General features: G+C 36.7%; 1 protein-coding gene across 3 annotated transcripts in view; it reads left to right on the plus strand.

Annotated features, from left to right (window-relative positions):
- Window positions 1-21,635, plus strand: part of DGLUCY (D-glutamate cyclase) — a 46,536-nt gene that overhangs the window by 6,597 nt on the left and 18,304 nt on the right. For 2 of the 3 annotated variants that reach the window (XM_064658970.1, XM_064658971.1), the window contains exons 2-7: window positions 10,955-11,030; window positions 14,308-14,419; window positions 17,288-17,441; window positions 17,979-18,177; window positions 19,755-19,905; window positions 21,441-21,563. In XM_064658970.1, the coding sequence (XP_064515040.1) occupies window positions 14,317-14,419; window positions 17,288-17,441; window positions 17,979-18,177; window positions 19,755-19,905; window positions 21,441-21,563 (730 nt within the window). In that variant the 5' untranslated portion in view covers window positions 10,955-11,030; window positions 14,308-14,316. Of the gene's footprint in view, window positions 1-10,954; window positions 11,031-13,316; window positions 13,406-14,307; window positions 14,420-17,287; window positions 17,442-17,978; window positions 18,178-19,754; window positions 19,906-21,440; window positions 21,564-21,635 lie in introns of those variants that run through there. The other variant, XM_064658969.1, reaches the window with a different exon arrangement.

Genomic DNA, 21,635 nt, shown 5'->3' on the forward strand with positions numbered 1-21,635 from the left:
AATAGGAAGTCAAATGAGGGAAACCCCATTGATTCTTAGAATTACTTGTAATAAGCAGTGAAGTTAGTGTATGACTTCGAGTATATTGCTTGTTCTTTGAGTAACAGTCTTGCTTTATCCCCAGCCAGCAGCCAAGCCCTACACAATCGCTCACTCACTCCCCCACCAGTGGGATTGGGGAGAGAGTTGGAAGGGTAAAAGCCAGAAAACTCATGGGTTGAGACAGTTTAATTGGGAAAGCAAACACTGCACATGCAAGCAAAGAAAAACAAGGAATTAATTTACAGTTTCCCATGGGCAGGCAGGTGTTCAGCCATGTCCAGAAGAGCAGGGCCCCCTCATGTGTAACAGTTACTTAGGAAGACAAACACCATCACTCCAAATGTCCCCTCTTCTTCCTTCTTCTTCCCACTTTATATACTGGGCATGATGTCATCTGGTCTGGAATATCCCTTTGGTCAGTTTTGGTCAGCTGTCCCAGCTGTGTCTCCTCCCAACTTCCCATGCAGCCCCAACTTCTACAAAAAGCAGAAAAGGCCCTGGCTCTGTGTAAGCCCTGCTCAGCAATAACAAAAACATCTCTATTATCATAACTGTGTTCAGCCAAATCCGAAACACAGCCCCATACTAGCCACTGTGAAGAAAATTACCTCAGCCAGAACTGGCACAGTAATGTGTATCTATAATGTGGCCTTACAATGTCTTCCCACAAAAGCATTTGGTTTTGGGGGTAGTGAGTTGTGAGATGCTTGCCATAAGTCTTTAGATAAAAAATTGGTTAAACTGTTCACTGTGAGACAGTATTTTTCTTTAGAAAACTACGTGATTGAAGACAGTGGACAGGCGTGAGGTACTGGTTTGGTTTATACGTAAGAGAAAATAATTACTTTTGGATAGCAAGTACCAAAACAACAGAATTATAAATCATTTGGGGTTGGACTTGAACCCACTGCAGTACTGGAGCACTATCCTTTGATGGATATATAGAGAGGAGATGAAGGGGATTTCTGAAAAAATATGAGTCCGTCACTGCTTTTGACAAACAGTGTGTTAATCCCTTTTTTAATCTTGTGTTTGAAGGCAGGCCAGAACCATGTTTTCTGTAGCCGTTTATGTACCCTTTCTGACTCCGGACAGGCCATGTAGAAGTAATCATGCCCTCTCCTAAGACAACAGTTGCCTAATCTTCCCAGTGCCTCTCTTTCTCTGCAGAAGTAAATGCCTTCTCACTCCACCCACACACCCCAGGAGAGCAGCCTTCCCCCCACTCCCTGCCTCTGCCACAGTAGCAGCAGCATCCATTTGTCTTCAATTACAGAGTTAAGGATGTTATTGTCACAATTGAAGGTGGCGCCGTGCATCTCACATCATCACTTGTCTCTTCCTTTTAGTGTTTTCACCTGTCTAGGTTGAATGTTCACAGTGCAGCCTCTTATATAGTTGAAGCTTTGGGTTACAATTTAGTCTGGTTTGGCCCTATTGATCTGATTGTTCTGTTTGGTTTTGTAAACTTTATTCCTGTTGAGATACCTAAAATGACTAATATAGAAATCATATACTCTTATTAAAACAGAGCCTTGTCTAGAATAACAGTAAAACCAAAACATTTAAAGAAAGCCTGTCTATCTTTCTTATTAATAACCGTACCATCCCATGTTTTTAGAGTGTTCCTTGCTAATCTTTAGTTATTTACTTTGGAGAGGCTTCTCTCTTCTCTTTCTTGGTTATTTGCTTGTCTTAAGTCCACATATTCATGCAATAAGTATCCCGACAGTCAAGTCACCTACAATATTCATAAGTCATTTCAAAGAAGCAACAAATGTATTCTGATTTATTACAAAAAGATCTAATGAATTAATTCTGAGTGTTATTTTATGTGGTATTGAGGCTATTTTCAGCAAAAGTTTCAATCTCTAATTGAAAACATACAGCTTTACCAAAAGGACAAGTGTTCAGTGCAGGTAAGGGATATAGTTACTATAAAGGTCAGAAATTGGTTGTTCACCAGAAATACGTGTTTATCAGGTACAAAATGAGCGATCCATAAGCTTGGTGTCCTCTCTATTCCTGTTTGTTTTTAAGAAAGACATTTGAGATACTTGACTTCTACAGAGCTCATGAACCAAGATCACTAAGTTAAATGCATTTCTGTTAATATTCTTAGCTATTTTTAATATACGTAGATTATATCCTACACAATACCCGCTTATGTGCACTTTGTTTCACATATTTTCTTTTGTATACTTAGTAACCATGGAAAAGTCACATACAGATCATTCTATCCTTTGAACTATAAGATACCCAATTTGGACTGTCTTTTATTTTGTTGATTTTATACAGTCTTGAAATAACTCTTTAACTGAGAACACTTTGTTTTATGTGATCAACCATGGAATGAATGCATATATATTATATATATGTACACACTTTTTTTTTTTTGCCTAGAATTTGAAACCAAGTACTGATTGCAATATTTTCCTTCTTCAGAAGGAGTGGAAAATATTGTGTAATATTTTCCAAACTGAAGCTGGATCTACTCAGAATGCTTGGTTTTTAAACTTTCCACTAAAGGGAGGGAAAAGCATTTTTATTATTTGATGCAAAGGACACAGATTTCCTTATTTTTGTATACGGTTTCATATTTTTTTACATCCCTTCTGGCAAACTATATCTTTGATGACAAGCATAAAGTCTCACTTCTTTCCAGCCTTATATTTTCAAACTTACGTTTTTTCTGACAATTTTCCCATGAACACAATGATTGTATATCTCATATATCTGCAGTTTGAAGTGCCTAATAGATTAAAAATTAGCCTTGTATACCAAACTTTCTAGTCAAAGTCAGTTAATTTACAAAGACAAGTAGTATGAGAAGAAATTTCCATTAGGGAAATCTGTCAGTAGAGAATGGAGTTTGAAAGTCGGTAGCTACCATCATCTCTTCAAATGTTTTAGTAGTAGTAACTATTTTTTTTAATAGCAGTCTTCTACTGCTCCATCAGTCTGACTGGAAATCATAGCAGTTTCTAGTAACTGATGCCTATTCATCTTCCTTTTAACTGATCAAAATTCTCTCTCTTCAATGTGTAATGAGAAACACCTCAATCCTGTATTCAAATTAAAATGTTCTTCTATCTTTGCATATTATTAAAAATACTCCCTGATAGTTATGATATAGCAATGTATCATACAACATACCTTGCTCTATATGATTTTTGTTTGGTTTTATTTCCAAGTAGCTGAATAATTATCAGTTTTGTAGATTTATTCTTTTTCCATTCAGAAATGCTGATCCTAAATACTCCATTTTCAAAATTCTAGATGGACCCAAAAGTGCACCTTCATACTAATTATATTAGAAGAGAAACTAGGTAAATAGGCCTTGGTTTGAACCAAATTCTCTGGTCCCTTTCTTCCACAATCAAAACCCCATACATTTGACTAGTCTTTTGGAGACAAACCCCACAGCTTTTCTGAGTTCAGTTTTTGCAAATGTGAATGCTCTATTTTAATGGTACATTTACACTTGGCGCATGTTAATGCAGGCTGCTGAGTGCTTTTAATCTGTCTTGTCTTTTTTCACTGCATATACGGTGTAGTGTGACCCTTTTTTGGGAGAAGATATTGCTGGAAATAGCTAATTAACTTTATTTGGAACACCCTTGTAAGAGGCTTGTCTCAAGAGGAAATGTATTTATGGGATTAGGATTAAAGGAATTTGTAGATTGCATTCTAATATAAAGATAGTTTAGTTACTTTTAAATATATTAGCTTTGGAACTGGAATCCTAGTGAAAGAATCCATGCAGAATTCTTAGCATTTGCATCTAGACAGTTTTCCAAGTAAATTAATTTAGGAGGTAGCTACTGGAATCTATATGATATGCTGCAAACTGGGATAAAGTCCACTTGGCTACAGACAGAGAAATCACCTTTAGCTTCAAAGGTTCTGTACCAGAGGTCATGAAATGCTGGAAGGATAAACCAGCTAGGTTTTGTCAATGTTTTCTCTGCTGCTGAGCTCCTTCTTAGGTATGCATTATTGATCCCTGTCAAAGTTAGGATACGGGGCTTTATGTAGCTTTAATTCTATCTTCTGAAGAATGCTGTTTTAATAATATTTTTAATTATTTGGATTTTATGTATATACTAATGATAATATGAAACTGTTCAGGCACTATGATGTAATGTAAATTGAAAATCTATTTTAGAGAAGAAGGAAGATTCAGCCAGATCAAAAGCTATTGCTCAAACAAGCCAAGAGTCTTTTCCTATTTGAAAACAAAATAAAGCAAAACTTAGCACACTCTCCATGCTTCGGATATATAATGAGTTATGTGAAAAAAAAAACAAGAACAAAAATGGTTGCTCCTAAAGCACCTCAAATAAGAGAAATATCATAGAACTGTTTGGGTTGGAAAGGACCTTAAAGATCATCTAGTTCCAATCCCTCTTCCATAGATCTGCATATAGTATATGACTTGTACACAAACACTTATGCAGCTGAAGTACAATACAGCAAATGTTTAAGCACTTCATCTGTCCTTGAACTCAATAGGACTAATTATCTACTTTTCTCTGTTACTTATATTCATAGAAGTACTATAGGTTTGAATCCTTAAACTGTAAGCTCTGAGGCAAGGTTTTATGCGTACTACTTCTACCATATCTGGGAATAAAACTCTAAAAAAGAATAGTAGGAAGAGCTTAAATTTTTTGTTCTGTGTAGCTTCAATACAAAATACGGGCTCAGCTCTTGAATTTGAGCACACCAAGATATACCAATCACTGTAGCTTATTTTAAAAATATAAAATGGGGTGGCAAATGTGTAAGACATTTTCAACCCTTACTTTCTTATTGTTTGGTAATGAAAATCAAAATTACGACATTAACATTTCTTTCGAGCGAGCTAACTAATGCTGCAGCATTATGAGTCATCTTTTAACACCAAACTGCTTTTTAAAAAAATGTTTTAATGGTGATAAAAGGTTTGAGGGTGATAGACATACAGGTCTTACTCTACCCATGGAACACAGGGAACAGCTGTAAAAGTTCAGGATTAATTCTTTGAGCGAGAAAGGTGAACTGTATTTTTTCAACATCTTGAGTTCTTTGCTGCTACTGCTCATGAGTGCAGCGGTTTGAGGTATTCACTCTGTCCTTGTAAATGCATGGATCACAGTGATATATTGTATATAATTATATAAGGCACTGATGGCTACAGAGTGACAACATTTAGTAAACCAATACCTGATCTATTCTGTATCCAGAAACTTAGTTGAGAAGTTCTTTGTCTGACCTATGCAAGGACCCAAGCCTAGCAGAGCCCCTGAACTGCTCCCTTGCACTTGCTGCACAGCCATGGTGCTGCTGGCACCAGTGGTGACACTCTGAGGGTACTGAGACAGACTGACTGCATCGGAACCCCCACATTATGTGGGATCAGGCTGTCCAGGATAATTCAAAAAGGGCCTGTATCCTTTCCCTCAATTCAAAACTGCTTTTCATCATGCTGCTCTACTCAGTGATGGTCAAACAGGCCCTGAGCTCTTGCAGATAGAGTGCAAATGTGCCTGCAGGTGCCTGACTGCACCAAACAGACCATCAAGGGCAGTTTCCGAGTCATCGTGACATTTAATTGCTGTAAAATACAATAGTTGTCAGGTATGTAGTAATGAAAACATAGTAATGCAGCCATAACTTGTCCATATCTTGGAGCCTTTCAAGTTGGAATGGGTGCTGCAGAACAAAGCTGTCCAGATATACTTCATGCAGATTAACATTTATTACATGGGCAGTGTGGATGCTCCAAGACAAAATAGCAGTCCAAATGCATAACATTTGCTATTACATAGCAGAATTGCTAACAGAATTTACCTACACCCACTTCTGGAAGTTGCACTGAGGTATTCTTGCAGATCCTGCCACTAATTCACCTGATTAGCCAAATAGCATTGCTTAAGCCAGGAGGTTCATCAGGAAAATTATGCTCAGTCCTTTTGAACTGTTCATGGTACTTCTTGGTCTAAGAGCTGAAGGAAGCAATGGAACAACAAAAGTCATTATCTCTTCATCCCAGGTATGTGTGGAGGCAGAGATGTTTGTTCTTGGTAGTGTTTGGAGAGGTCCAATTCACTGGAGGTTCCCCAGACACAACCTACTGAGACACATTCCAAGGACTGTAACTTTGCGTAAATACATAGGCTGCAATAATTTCTTTAGTGACCGTAGCCAAAAAGAATTGCTTGGTGAATGGTGATGGGTGCAGTGGCTAGCACCTGCTGGCAGATGTGAACCCAAAAGAAATGGCATAATCATGGAGATAGCCTGAATGACTTGACAGGAAAACATGACACACTTTTAGGAGCATGGTACTATTTTTATGGTGTGTAGATAGCACAACATCACTTACCTGCTTACCTCCAGATGGAATTCCTTGGAAGGAATGAGCACCCCCTCAGCTGTGTGACTGTGCATGACGTGACTGGGTGTAACCTAGGCGGCAACGTACATTCTTATCAAAATAAGCACCTGTGGCTGCTGCCTTGCCAACAAAGCAGTACAAGTCGCTCTACTTTGTCCTATGGACTTCCACTTTCTTTTGTCCTGAGTAAGACTGGAAAGAAAAATTTTCCTCACTTTAGAAATTTTTATCTAGCCAATACCCATCACCTTGGCTGCTTTGTGCAGTGTGCTGCCAGCTGGCCAGTGCTGCCACAGGGGCAGGGGAGAGGTTGGCACTGATGTCCTGCAGGCAAGGTCCCCCAGTATCCTTGGGCTGTCTCAGTGCCAGAAGAGGCTGAGACAGAGAACTGATAGTTGGACCAAGCCCAGAGAATTGTGGAGAAGTTCCAAAGGTCTTCTGTAACTCAGTGTAGATTGGGAAACTATATTTAAATACCACCCTCATGCCCTCACGTTTTTTTTCAATTTCTTGAAGTTGAATAAGCACATCTTGTCATCTTATATGAAAACAACCTCTGCTGGATCATTTGCTGTCTCTTCTTATTGCAGCTGCTGAGTATTCCTGTCAGCAAAGTCAAAGGTATGGAAGTAGCAGTTTTAAATCTCGATGAAGTCCTTAGGTGTGTACCGTATCTTACCAAAGGTGCATGTAAATGACGTGGCTGTTTGAAAACTTGTTGGTCATGTGTTTTTGTAAGGTGATGAGGCAGGAATGTAGGTATTAGGATATGATTCAAGGGGTTGGGAGTGTGAAGTCATGAGGCCTAATCCTTTGCAGCATGAAAAAGCTTAAACTGCTGGGATCTTGCATAGGTTGTGCCCATGCAAGGGCAGGGCTGTGGTGAGAACTGTTCTCTACTCTCTGCCCGTATTCCTCCACTGGAGAAATAATTTATTTTGTCCCAGAGTAGAAGCTGAGTGTAGAATAATACCAGTGCAGTGGTCACACTAACATGCAGTGCTCTCTGAAAGGGCTGCTTTGAAACTGGTGATGGGTTTCTGGTTTTTGTTCTGTTATTTTACCAAGAGAAACTAAACATTGTATGTCTTTTTTGCAAGTAAACAAGATTGCATCAAAGATACAATGATTCTGTCATCAGTTTCTCATCCTGACATAGTCTGCAGGATCTTGAGTATAGGCTAGCTGCCTTAAGCAGCAGACAGAACACTAATGGAAGCTAATTTAAATTTCTATTTGCAGTCCTCAAAGGTGCATAAACTTCAAAGGTAAATTCCCTGTATTTCAAATGTAAAGTTAAATCATAATTTGCTGGCTGAAGCACTGTCTGAAAATACACAAAGCATACCCCTTTTGGAATGATACACAGAGAACTTCTGTGCTTTGAAATGATTCATAGCAGATGCAAAGAAAAAGGATCATTAATTGATTCTTCAAATAAAAGATCACAAGTGTAACTGAGAGACTCTGTTGGAAAATCAAATGGACTAAATTTTCAGAGAAGTCTATGCTTTACACAGAAGTCTCCTGGCAGAATTTCAGATCAGCTTGATGATTAAACAACAGGTCATTTAAAGTGTGTTTATGCTAACAAGTCTCTGTAACTATATTCATACTAGGGCAAGGCATAGTACACAAAGCATTTGTTAGATTATAATTAGTTTAGATTACTTTCCATTATGTATCAGTAAAGGCAGCTCATGGGCTGGCTCATATTTCAGTTACCCTGCTGTTTCTGTTCATGAGGCAGGAGCTTTGTGTAAGATATCTGCGTGATAATATCTAAGAAAACCTACCCAGCAGCGTGCAAGTGACCCTTGCACTTTCTTGGCCAATGAACCCATACATGCCACCACCCATTCTTATTATCAAACTTTAAACTGAAAATAGGACAAAAGTGATATAAGCAATGCAAGATTGTATTTCGTAAGTGTTTGAGCTCCTTGCAAGCAAGTCACTGCATTAAACCATATTCTTATTGGTGTATCAGTACCACTGGAGAAACAGGCCTGTAATCTCTAACACCAGAAACTGGTGTTAACTACTTTGCAGTCTCCAAACCTACTTGTTTATTACTTTTACCGATGGTACTTTTTACAGGCAGTGTATTCTTGGGTGATCCATTTTTGAAACCACAGAAATACTATGTTTTTAGCTTTATTTCATTAATTAACTTGACATGTAAAGACAAAGCAATCACACTGACACTTCTGAAGGATGTTTTAATCCTTTGTGTTATTATGTAATTTTTTGATTCATTTTTATCTGGTGTGGTTTAGCACAGCAGTACGGACCCACCCACTGCATCTCAAAGTGTAATCTTTCTGACACTTAAATGACATTTTTCCATTTTCTTGTGTAATGAATAATTTACAATGTGGGCCTGTAACAAATCTATGTTCATATTTAAATATCTGCAAAATTTACAGATTCGCTTTTTCATGTTGAAAGCTCTAAGGTAATATAAAATGTTTCACTTACTGCACTTCCTTCTTTTTCTCTAAAGAGATTATGTTCTGCAGCTTGTAAAAATGGTTTATGAACTATAGCTCAGTCAACAATTCAATGTAAAGATACATTACTTTGCAAGGCTAGTTGGTGGTTCCACTGTCAAAAATTAAGGAGAAAATAATTAGAAAAAATATGCTTAAGCCAAACATGTCTCTAATATTAAAAGGGGAGAGATATACATATTTATATGTATGTATATGTACACACACACACATACACATGAGTATAGGTAGGTTTGGAGGAGTATAAATCTTACAAGTCTGGGAAACCATTTGTGAATTTATTGTGTGTTATGATTTCTGAAGTTAGATTATTTTGTCTCAGACTGGGAACAGGAAAAGCTCATTTTAAGATTGAAAACTGAGAACTTAAGGTACAACTGAGAGATACATCAAGTATATAAATTAAAAAGAGCTAGTGAGAGGAGAGAAAGCATCCAAACTCCCATATTGCTGAGGGCACAGTCAGATAAATCAAGGAAGGAAGTGCTACGAAGGTCAGTCCAACTTGGAGTTATGGAGATAGAGGTCTGAGCTTAGGGAGAAAAAACTGCAGAGATAAAGGCACACTGTAGACAACAGAAAAGGGAGGAAACAAGAAATAGCCTGGGGCGTGTGGAGAGGCTATTCTGTCCATCATACAAGTCATCTGAAAGGCAAGGCATCTTCTTTATTAAATCCTGTCTGGAATTACATTTTTCTTGCTTCATGTTGGGTTTCAGATTATTTGGCAAAGGTGGATGGTATTGGTCACTTTTTCCAAGCATTACTTCGCATTTTTAACTCTTAACTTGATGTGCAGTAACTAACTTTGTTTCCATACAGGGCTTGGAGATAGGAAGTTGTGAATCTCTTAAGTTATATGACAGGCAAGGTGTCATGGTTTAGGAATGGTATTCCCCAATTTACTACTCCCACTAAAAAGAAGTACTCCCACTCTCTCCCTCTGGTGAGAGACACAGAAGACAGGGATCGCGGGTTGAGATAAGAACAATTTATGGAAATAGCAATGAGATAAGAAAACGAACAGAATAGCAACAATATTAATAATAAAAACATACAAAAATAGGGTGATTCACATGCAAAAATACCCACTGAAGACCCTAGGCAACAATGAACAATGGTCCCCATGCTTTTGTTCCACCCAAAGCCAGACTCTCCATCCCAGCAGTGAGAGTCCCTTATTTCCAATCCCTGGTGATGACATGGGTGGTACAGAATAGCAACCTATACACACCCACTTGACTTCCTCCTGTCACCCCTACTGTGAAAAAATTAACTCTGTCCTGACTGAAATCAGGACACAAGGATATGCCTCTTGAGAGCAGCAGGGTTTTTAACAGGATAAAGTAACATTCCTCTCAACATGCCTTTTTTCTTTCATGAGTTATGGGATTCAGGGTAAATAGAGCGTATTTTTTACAATTAGTTATGAAGATGAGGCTTAGAACCAGTCCCATTCCAGTCACCTCAGCAAAGATCGGCACTTTATTACACTCAGTCACCTGTACTCAACCAGGGCTCTGAGAACAGCATGTAGAAATGCTTAATGACTTAGAGCTTCACATGGCAACAAGGGATCACAATTTCAAATAAAAAAATATTCACCCTCTAAATCTGGCTTTCCTGAAAATTGTTGTTGTCGGGGTAGTGGGATATTTTGGAAATCAGCTGGGCCAAATTAATCAGGTAGTGTGTATTCACTTAACTCTACTGGAGTGGTGCTGCAGAGATATATACTGAATGAAGATGTCAACCAACAATTTTATGTTACTTATTAAAGCCATACTCAAGATCCGTTTAGAACTTTTACCAAAGCTCGTACATATCTGTACTTCCTGACTGCCACTACAATACCAAGAATATATGCATATATATATCTTTTTAATATAATGTCATTTCAATACAATATTGCTTCTGACAAATGGATTCATTATTCTGAACTACTGATCTAGCATAAGCCATACTGCCATCAGTGTCTGATCATACAGTTCCTTACATTATTCTCATCTCTTTCCAGCTTTGAAGTTTCATCATCCTTGTCAAGATCTGGAAGTGCAGCTCAGGATATAGTAGTGTCCACAAATCAATAGTGAGTAAGTGCCATCTTAATGTCTCAAATAGCAATATATTTTAATATTTATTCCTTTAAGTTCAGTAAATAAACTCAAGATACACATGAAATACATTATCTTCATGTAAACCTCTAAAAAGAAAAGCACTTTCTGTGTTTCTAATGTGGAACCAAAAGGTTCTTCATGAGTGAACTTAATACTTCAGTGCTACGAAGCTTTACAATGTTGGTTGTTGGTGTTGTAAGTCAGTGAGTCTGATGTGAGCAACATGACTGAAAACAAGGTCTTTTTTCAGACTGATGCTTTAAGTATGAACTTTATGATTATGCAGACAATAAGTGACCTGCTTTCCAAATGCTATTTACCCAGGATTCCATCTGGTATGCTTTAGAGGTTCATTCCATTAAAGGCAACACACTGGAAAGCCAAATCTTAGGGTCCCTTTGTGGAGGGAAGCATAGGATACCCTCAGGCACAACAGCCATTTTATATGCACTCTCAGGATCTTTTCTTTTAAGGCCTTTTTAACACTTATCCTGCATGTTATCTTTATTTGTATCATGATCCAGCATATCCTCATGAGATAACTGGTAGTTTCAGATAATTATAAGTATCTCAGAAGAAAATTAAAGGAATTGTAAAACCTCTGCCAAGGCACAGACCCTGATAATTGATTAACCACTGTATCAGGCTGTTTAGTTAGAGTGCTGCTTGGGGCCCCCATGAAGCCAGTCTCTACACTTCATTAGGCATCCTGATGGCACAAGGAGGAAAAGATACTTTAAGACCCAGGTTATCTTGGTGCTTCTCCTTAGTCATTCCAAACACACCATAGTCATGATAGCTGCAAGGATTTTTTGGGAAGTTCTAGAGCTGATTGGGGAATCTAAACCTGACATAGAGAAATAAAAATATAGAAAAGTCTAAACCTAGCATAGAGAAATAGCATACTGCATAGAAACCCGCCATTCCTGGGCAAGTCATGTAGGAAAAGCTAGGTTTTACTATGAACATCTAACAGTTTTTATTATCTACCCAAATTTAGCAAATAATAAACAAGAATAACAGCATAATCTATTACTGATATTATACAGTAAATACAGTGATTTAAACTTATAACTCAGAATGTTAATCCTATTGAGTTTTCCCTATTACATAAAATCAGCGTGGGAAGGTGAGTTTTGTTTCAGTCTGCTCTTATACAAAGTTAATGTTTAAATTATTCACTTTCTAACAAGTCATCAACAATATATGTTTATTCTCAGGTAGGAGCAAGAGGCCCAAGTGCTTCTGTAAATACCTACAGCCAACATTTCAGCACGACTGGTATTCATAGTCCTGTAGCTTGTTAGCCACTTGCTGTCATATCAGCCAAAAACTTTCAGGGCCCTAAATGTTTACTGATAAAATCTTCCATTTCTGCTACTGGGCACATACTTTATGAGAAGACAATCAGGCTTTCCCAAGATCAGAACAGAGCATGTGTGACAAAATACCTAGCTAAAGGCAGTTTTTGTTCCAAACTAGTTTCCCAAGTTTCAGACTGTCTTTCAAGTCTAAGTAAGCCAGTAGTTCATCAGTAGCAGGCCATCAATCCTATAGATGACTTAGATGGCTTTAAAGATGGTCAGAAATAAAAAAAGTGATCTGAAAGAATCTAACAAACACATCTGGAATTTTTATTAGGATCATTCTATTTAGTTTGAAACCTCTTGAATGAGTCATTCCAGACTGGTGTTAGAAATTCTCTTTACAGTAAGAATTATATCTCTTAAACTGACATTTACAGACCTGGATTAGTGCTCAGCAACATCTCTAAATCCAATTTCTTGTTATCTTTAAAGTGTGTGTTTGGAATTGTTTGTGATTTTGTCATGAAGACTATTTTTGTGCAGCTTAAGGAATGATAATGTAAAGTAGCAAAGTAGAGAAGAGTGAGAAAGTAGTAAGTTAGAATTCACAAAAAAAAACCCTAGTGTTTTGTTTTGGCTGGCGATGTTATATAAAAATTTCAGAATACCCAACCTAACCTCTCTGAATTCTGAAAGCTTTGGGAAAAGCTTTGGGAAAGTTTTGGACTGACTGGGATGAAAGTACAAATTCAGTCAAAACATATCACTGATCTTCAAGTTAATTAAGGAATGATTGCTCAGAGGTATAAGTTTTCACAATATTCCACTCCACTGTGAGAGTGAAACTTTGTACTGTAATAGGTATAACACAAAAACTGTGGACCTTTAACAGAAAAGTTAACTTTTGCTAGAAGGTTGTAACACCTCATTATACATTAATTTACTAGCGTCTTTTAAAAAGAGCAGCACCACTTCTATTGTATTTATTACTTCTTATGAATGACATCAAGAATGGCTTCTTCTGAATTAAAGAAAAACTTGGAGGTTGGTAATTCAAATACTTGGAGGATAGTTCAGTTTCTTTACCTAAAAGTGACCAAAGTTAAAATCTTAAGCAGCCAAGTTATTATTTTACCCTGATTTAACTCTTTACTTTTTCCTAATAGTGATGTAATAAACCCTTTTTAGTTATTAGGTAGTTTAGTTGAGAAAAAAACTGTGTTTGAACTTCATCTGGATTGCAGAAAAAAAGACATTTAAAACCTTTAAAAGATGTAAAAAGAGACAGATATTGCCTGTAATTAGGGTACTTACTTCTTTGCCTACTCCAGATTGTATGACAGGTGACTTAAACATCTATATGTCTGCTTTCTCAGTGGAAGAATAGCCATGGGAGTATTCACTTCTACATAATTAATATTTGAAAAGCATAGTACCTGTGGAATGTACTACAATGACATTTTCTGAATATAGTTCTCTCTTTACTGCAAGGTTGCCTTGCTAATTGTCTAAAAGCATTTTGATTAGAAAAATAATATTACAGATTATAGCTTGGTAGGTAAATCCACTTGTGCTTTTGGAATTTTAAAGTTACAATGAATTTTGAAAAAGTGAATACTCTAAAAGGTGAATATTTATCAGGAAAGAAAGAAGTCTGTTTCTTACATTACAGGCCAGCAAAATTTTGCATTTTATCCGAAATGTTAAAAAGCATGTCTCCAGCTAATTTATTGAAAGATTCCATTTATACGTAGTCATAAAATGTCAGTGAGATAACCTTTTGACTTGGAACTGCCTTTTGAGTTATAACTTAGAATTTCCCAGTGATAACAGCTTTGGTGAAACACGAGGAGGAAACTTAAGCTAAGTTCTCCAGAAAATCAACATTTAAGATGTCAAAAAAAAAAGTGCATTGTGTTTAAATTTATAATTATCTTTCTGTTAAGGATGAAAAGATGCTTTTGACAGGAGGCTTGAAATCTCTCCTTCCCCATGTGTTAAGAAGAATAATTCGATTAAACAGACTCAGTATTAGTAATACTTCAGGCATGGCAGAAGGTGAGTAAACCTAACTGCTCTATGTGCAAAAATGGTTCCATTTTAGATTCATAACTATATGTTTTCTTTTTATTGTTTGTGAAGGAATGTAGAAATATCAAAAGCAGTAAAATAAAACAAAAGAAAATGTTAAGTTGATAAATATTAAATTGAAAATGTTAAGTTCTTGGGTGTTTTTGAAATCACATTGTAAACACCTGACAGTGGTTTTTAGACAGAAAGCTACATCAGAGGAAATATATCGTCGTACGTGAATAACATACATGGACTTCATTTGCAATCCCTCAGCTCCCAGTTGTGTCATTGAGAAATTATGGATGCAGGAAATACTTGGCAAATTTTTAACCGAATCTGGGTTTTTTCATGTTATTATCACATGTGTAGAATGACCTACTGTGTTCTTTACAGAGACTTTGCTTTACTTAAGACATCAGGTATGCTTTGGGGAAGAATTTGAGATATATAGTTACAGCAGTGGTTTTCTGCTTCATTTGTTGCAAAGGTGGAAATTACTGACTCAGCAATAATGGGAATTGTAAGGGGGAGGGAAAAATTAGTGTTGTACTCAGATAACTGAATGCATTCTGGAAGATCAGTTTTTGTCTTGCCTCTCATAGCTGGACTTCTACAGAAGCAGAGAAGTCTGTCATTGTTCTGATCAACTTTAAAATGTAACAACTAAAAATACTGTGGCAAATAGCTGATCAGCAAAGCTGTGTGTAGTAGCATTACTATAATATAAGAATGTTAAAGGTCATTTTCTAGATCATAATGAGTCTTGAAATTGTTTTCCTTTTCCATCAGAACATAAGTTGAAAAATAATAACAAAAAACGTTATAATGTTAATAATCTGGAGTTTGCCCCAGCTAATTTTTAAGTGCGTGTATTGCTGCAGTAAGTTCAGATGTATTGGTTCTAACATTTCAAAAAAGTATTGTTGACATACAAAATGAGTTTTTGAGCATACAGCTTCATTACACAAAGACTAAAAGAACTATTGGAACACTTAAGTAATTGGAATTTCTCAGAGTCCTTAAAATTGTGTTATGTTGTTGTTATGATGCACAGGCAAACCAATTATTTCTTGCTGTCCTCACTGTCATTCACCAGAGAAATTAAAAGCTCTTTCTAAACTTCTCTGAATTAGGACATGAGTGTGTTGAATTAATGCCCTGGTTGATCAGCACATCCAGTTTCACTACTGCTTGTGAATACATTCATAATCATGGCTCCATAATGCAAGTGAATGTGTGACAAGATAAAGGAAGGAAAAAGTATTTTTTCATTGATACAAAAAAAGTAAGGGTAGCTATTGGGAGCAGCAGTAAAATTCTCAAAATGTTATAATGAAGTTTCCTGAGTTTATCCAATATTTTCCTGCAGATTCAGTCTGTCAGCTATAACTAGTATGTTAAACTCAGCGCTGTCTGAGTTGAATGCACCGAATAAAACCGTAATTTTAAGAATTCATGAATATCACTAGCAAAGTAGAAAGTGCCTGTGGATTTCTTATTGATGGTAGGGAATGAAGTTGAGGGGTAACCGAATGTAGTGTTTTATTCAGTGATAAATTTAGTATGTTTATTTAACAAAAATATTTTTCTGTGTTTAGCAAGAAGCTCTTTCTGTATTTAGTAACTTCTGCCAGTAATAAAATGAATTTTTGTGCTGACTACGCCCAAGAGAGCAGTTTGTGGGCAAATACATGCTCACCTCAGCCTTTGCTTTGCATTTTTCCATCAGGAATGGAATTTTATCTTTGGATTTCTTTGTTAGCTTTGGTCAAGAGTAAGATTTGGCTGATTTCCTACAGCCTTTGAAGGCAGATCATTGATTTAAAGATTGGATGACAGGTTAATGCAGTATTTAAGAAAGTGAGTGCATCTATGCAGCCTCCTACTCACCTGACTGATATCAGACAGTAATGGTAATGACTTTTCAAGAAAGTATCAGTACCAGAGTTAGGGACTGTTAATTGCTGGGTATATACACCACAGACAAGTTGTACTCCAAGTTTCCTCTAAGTATTTGAACAGCTGGCATTTACATGCAGGAAAATTTAAATGGCATTGGTATTAACTACTACTGTTTAGAAAATAAATTTTTGCTAAATAAATGAATGGGACCTTTCTTCAGTGGTACTTGTTGCAAAAATGTTAATGTCTTTAGAAGCTATTTTATGGTAGTAGTCAACAACCTTTTAAATCAGAGCTGATTCCAAATTAAGGAAGTGTAGCAGTTTGTTTTTGGTTTTGGTTTTTTTAGGGTTTTTTTTATTTAGCAATAGTAGAAGTGACTGAGGATCGGTGGACAGGCAAGAGTTTATTTCCAAACTCTAATAATATCTGTTTAATTGCAGCCCACAATAAAATTCCACAGTCAAGAAATTCTAAAGAATGGGCTACAAACATCAAGATACCAGGGGTTTACTGTTGTACTGACATGATCTGTAGCTTGGTATTGTGAAAAATAATTGTGGAAGTAGCCTTTCCTTGGCTCTGGGCTAACATTTGCAAAGTAAAGCATTTTCCTACAGAACACTAATTCCCCAGGTTAGGTAATAAATCATGTTTATGTATAAATTCATAGAAATGTTTATTAAAGTAATTATGCTGTCTTCATATTCTACTAATACCCATGCCTGCCAACTATTTTAGCTGTGAATGACTTCACATACAGAGTACATCTAGCTATGATTTTTGAAACATTTCAAGAAGTTGTTTAATTTAATTGCAGCATTCTGAATCAAAAATTTCCTTCAGGTAATTTTTTATAGACTATCTAAAGAAATCTATATGGAAAAGTTATTGTTTCACAAACAGAAAGCTGAATTAATAACCATTCATTCCAACCTTCCACAATTTCAGGCTATAAACAGGCCAATGTTGTGATTTTGCACAAGTCCCTGGCTGATAATTTTGAGAAGTTCTGCCATGCAAATGATGGACCCCTGCCACTGCTGTACAGAAGTCAACCAGGTGATTGGAAATGTCCTTCTCTGAGTAGTGATTCTGATATCAGGTAACTACAGACCAACCCTGCCTGTCAAAGTACTGCAGTGAATGCTGATGGTTTGAGGGTTTCGGAACAGAGGATTTCAGGAAACAGCCACCTTACAGTGTTGTACATTTTGAACACGTTTCTTTTGCTGGAGTTATACCTTTGAGTGAAAACTATGTCTAACAGCCTGGTCATCTTGTTCTTGAGAAACATGCTAGGATAATTGTCAGTATTACAAGTATTTCTCTAATCCAAAGGTGAAATTTTGTGTAATTTCTAAATATTTTGCAGTCTGAGCCAGCAGAATTAAATAATAGGGTTTTACATTTGTTTTATTTAGTAGAAACGTGGCCATGGTAAGTACATGATACTTGTAGGGTCTCTGAAATTTGAAAGATTCATTCCTGTGGTAAACACTAAAAACAAGACTTAAACCAGCTTCCTAATTTTTGAAAGCCTGAGACAAGATACATATAAGGGGCCTTAACCTGTAAAACCTAAAAATCTCAAACTCTAACATGTTGTGTTTACAGCTGTGATAAATTCTTATTTCACTAGAACTGACTGCCTACAGTACCGAGTATATGAGCATGGAGTTTGTACTGGATCACTGAAAAGTCTGAAGGAGTATTCTGAACAACTGAAGGACATGGTGACATTTTACTTAGGATGCAGCTTCTCTTTTGAAAAAGCAGTCCTAAGTGCGGGCATTCCTGTAAGAAACGTTGAGCAAAAATGTAATGTAAGCATGTACAAAGTAAGTATATGCACACACACACAGTCTTTGTTGTAACTTTTTTTCTCTACCTGTACAGTAAATTCAGTCATGTTCTAGTGCTGAGTGCATAAATTACAGGGTAGAATATTCCCAGCCCCAGTTCAGTGCAAGGCCAGTCTGCTTTTTTATTTATTTTTTGTGGCAAAGTTTTCCCCCTGTGTCTTGTGGTGGCCGTTTCATTTGGATTCTGTTCTGGTTTGCCCTCTGTGTTATAACCGGTGCCCCATGCCCTATTCTGACCATGCCTTTACATGTCCTGCTCTCCATACCAACTCCAACTTGCAGATGGAATATTCCTTTTATGAGCCATTATAGTCGTTTTATGAGCCATTATAATCTTCATTCACAAAGCCTAGCCATGATGATGATGATAGTAGCAGTTTCTTCTGCACAACAGCCACGTTTTGGACTTCTTCAGTGAAAGTAGAACCTTTAAACTGCACGTTTGCTACAAACCCAAACCTCTGGGACAGAAGATGTTCCTGAAGACTTGAGATGTCTACCATAGCACTGAAAGTTATGACTGTGCTCAGAAAGTTTATGGTGTAGATTTTAATGTTAACAGAGGTCTTGGAATAATTCTGGCTCCACTAGATAGACTAAGAACACCGAAGTACATATCTGCATGCCTTTTTCATTTAGTGCAGATGCAGTTCTCCTAGGCAAAGGTTCTTATTGTTTTCAGTGTTACCATTTCACAATTGTTTTGCTATGCTCCTGGTCAAAATGTATCTCATATGTGAGTCCTCGTACCAAGATAAAGAAAAAAAATACAACTATGTATCTGCTTATAAATTTCAGAATTAGGAAAATTTTATAGCTTATGGTACATCAATGCTGTGAAGAACTGCACTGTGTGTTTCTTCAGTGACAGGTGTGATTATTGTTATTATAAAGACTTCAAATGAACATTTTCTAGACAGCTTTAGCTCTCTGCATATCTTGTTTATGTTCAACTGCAACTCAGATATCAGACATTTTGTTCTAAAAAGCCGACCTGCTTTATTTCTAAATAGAAAAGGTGCTTCAGCATTCCTGTTGGTGAGGATTATGAATTCCATAGAACATTTGCAGAGGCATGAAAGATTTTGTATGTATGAAACTGGCTTCTTCTGTAGAAGTGGGTACTGCCAGCAGCAGTTCCTGACCCTGGTGTGTTACAGAGCATTGTATTCCGTACAAAGAGTAGATTCAGACCAAACAGATTTGTAGCTGTGTGATGATTTTTTATTAGCTTTTTCCCTTTCTGTATAGGGAACACACCATTGCTTTCTAACATTCAAAATATCCTGAGGTCACCTAGCTGTATTCACTGAAGCAAGAAATGCATGATGTTGAAATTTTTAATGATCTATATGATGAAGCCTCCAGTATGGAATCTTACAAGAAAAAAAAATGGGATACTAAGAATTTTTTTTTAAGGATTTAAAATGAATGTTACTACACAGCCTTTCTAAAGTCAAGTACAGCACAATGTTTTAGACGTATTTATTCTAATACTTTAGAAGTATTATTCAATGTTCCTGCTAACACCTTGGATTCTTTTGAACTGCCAGACAACTGTGCCTTGCTACAGCGTTTCTCCCTTTTGCTGCAACTTAGTAGTCACAATGAGACCTATTCCTGAAAGCAAGTTGGAAGCAGCTGTGCTAGCAACGTCTGAATTAAAAGAAGCCCATGGAGCACCAATTCACATGGGTGACCCTGGTCAGTGCTTTTCATTTTTCACTCTGCATGCACTTTACTTTGTATAAAAGTGATGGGGGAAACCATGGGAAGTGGTAGGATTGAAATACCTGCACCACTAAATTTGTTATGCATTAATCCTTCCAACGATCACAAACCTGAATTTAAAACAAGAACCAAAAAAAAAAAAACCCAACCAAAAGAAACCAAACCAAAAAAAATGAGCTGAACACACAGATTTCTTAGATAAAAGATAGCTCTCTGATGTAGATAAATTAAGTTATATGGCAGCAGTGGTTTTGGTAAAAAAGTGTAATCACATTTTTCTGAAATGTATGCAGTTTCATTTCTATGTGAATACTTTCTTGCTGTCAGAGATTCCAGGGACAGGGTAGCAGTGATTGACAACATGGGGAGAAGTATGTGTGGATGCATTTTGTGTCTTAGTGGATGACTGTGAAAGTAAATACTGCATTATTTTTAAAAATATTGAAATAGCATACATTGAGCACAACACTTAAGACAGAATAAATAGAAATATGACAAGAATTTTTTTTCTTTTAAAACCTAGTTTAAACAAGTATAGGCCTATTCTTTGCAAGGGAAAACTGAGAAAAAAAATTGTAAGTCAGGAGGCTGTTTGAAAAAGAACAAAATCAAACACCTGTAATATGAAGATAGATTGCAATCATTTCCCCTCTGCTGTCAGAAATTTGGTAATCATGGGCTGCATACACAGAAGGATCACATTGCTGGGCATGGAAGGAGATGTCACTGGTTAACATGACACTCCGGTAGCATATTTGAGTAACATATCCAAGTACTTCAATCTGAGGAACTAGTAATAAGTCATTAGTATGAGTAGAGGAACAAGACGAGTGAGGGACTCCATTATTTGTTCATTTTTAACAGAAAAGAGTATATATATATACACAGATCATATAAATTAATTCCAGAAAATTCCATATTAGAGCATATGAAAAATTTTAAAAATGAGGGAAGATAACAAGTGCTTAGAATGACCCAGATTAGGATGTTAGAATAAAGTAGGTGTCAGAATAAAGCAAAAGACAATTTAGTGAAAGCTGGCTAAGAATGAGATGTAGTTATCTAAGCTGGAGAGGAAGAAGAGCGGTTGATCATTTCTCTAGCTAGAGAATGTAGGAAGTGAAAGCAGTAGAAAATATGTTCTAGAAAGAACTCATTTTGCATTGCAGTCGTTTATTCTTGTTTGCCAGTGTTATGAATGTAACTCTTCTGTCAATAGAGAAGATTTATATTGTCTTGGAAACTCAGCATAGATGTCTAGCTTGTATTTTGTTACAGAAATAAGGTAAATACATTTTTACCGGTGTTATCAAAAAGGGAGAACAAGTCAGCTCAGGCTCTTGAGGATATGCACTCAAAAGCAAACTAAATGTGCCACTTCAGGGGGACTTGACACTCTTGCACTCCTAGCTCAGTGTCACTAAATGATGTTTGGGGTCCACCCCCCGGCTTTGAAGTATTACTGCTTAATTAGAATCGCTCATGATTTAATTTTTGATCAATTCCAGGTCTGCTGGGAATACAAGATCTTTCTAAACCAGACTATGGAGATCCAGTTCACCTTCACCCTGGTGATATTCCAGTGTTTTGGGCCTGTGGAGTAACAGGAGCAGAAGCAGTTATCAACTGCAGTATGTGCTGTTTGAAGACTCTTTTTACATTATCCTTCGATCTCCTTTTTTCCTCTCTTTTTTCTTTCTAAT

The sequence above is a fragment of the Pseudopipra pipra genome, chromosome 6, assembly GCF_036250125.1.
Source record: "Pseudopipra pipra isolate bDixPip1 chromosome 6, bDixPip1.hap1, whole genome shotgun sequence".
NCBI classification, from domain to species: Eukaryota; Metazoa; Chordata; class Aves; order Passeriformes; family Pipridae; genus Pseudopipra; species Pseudopipra pipra.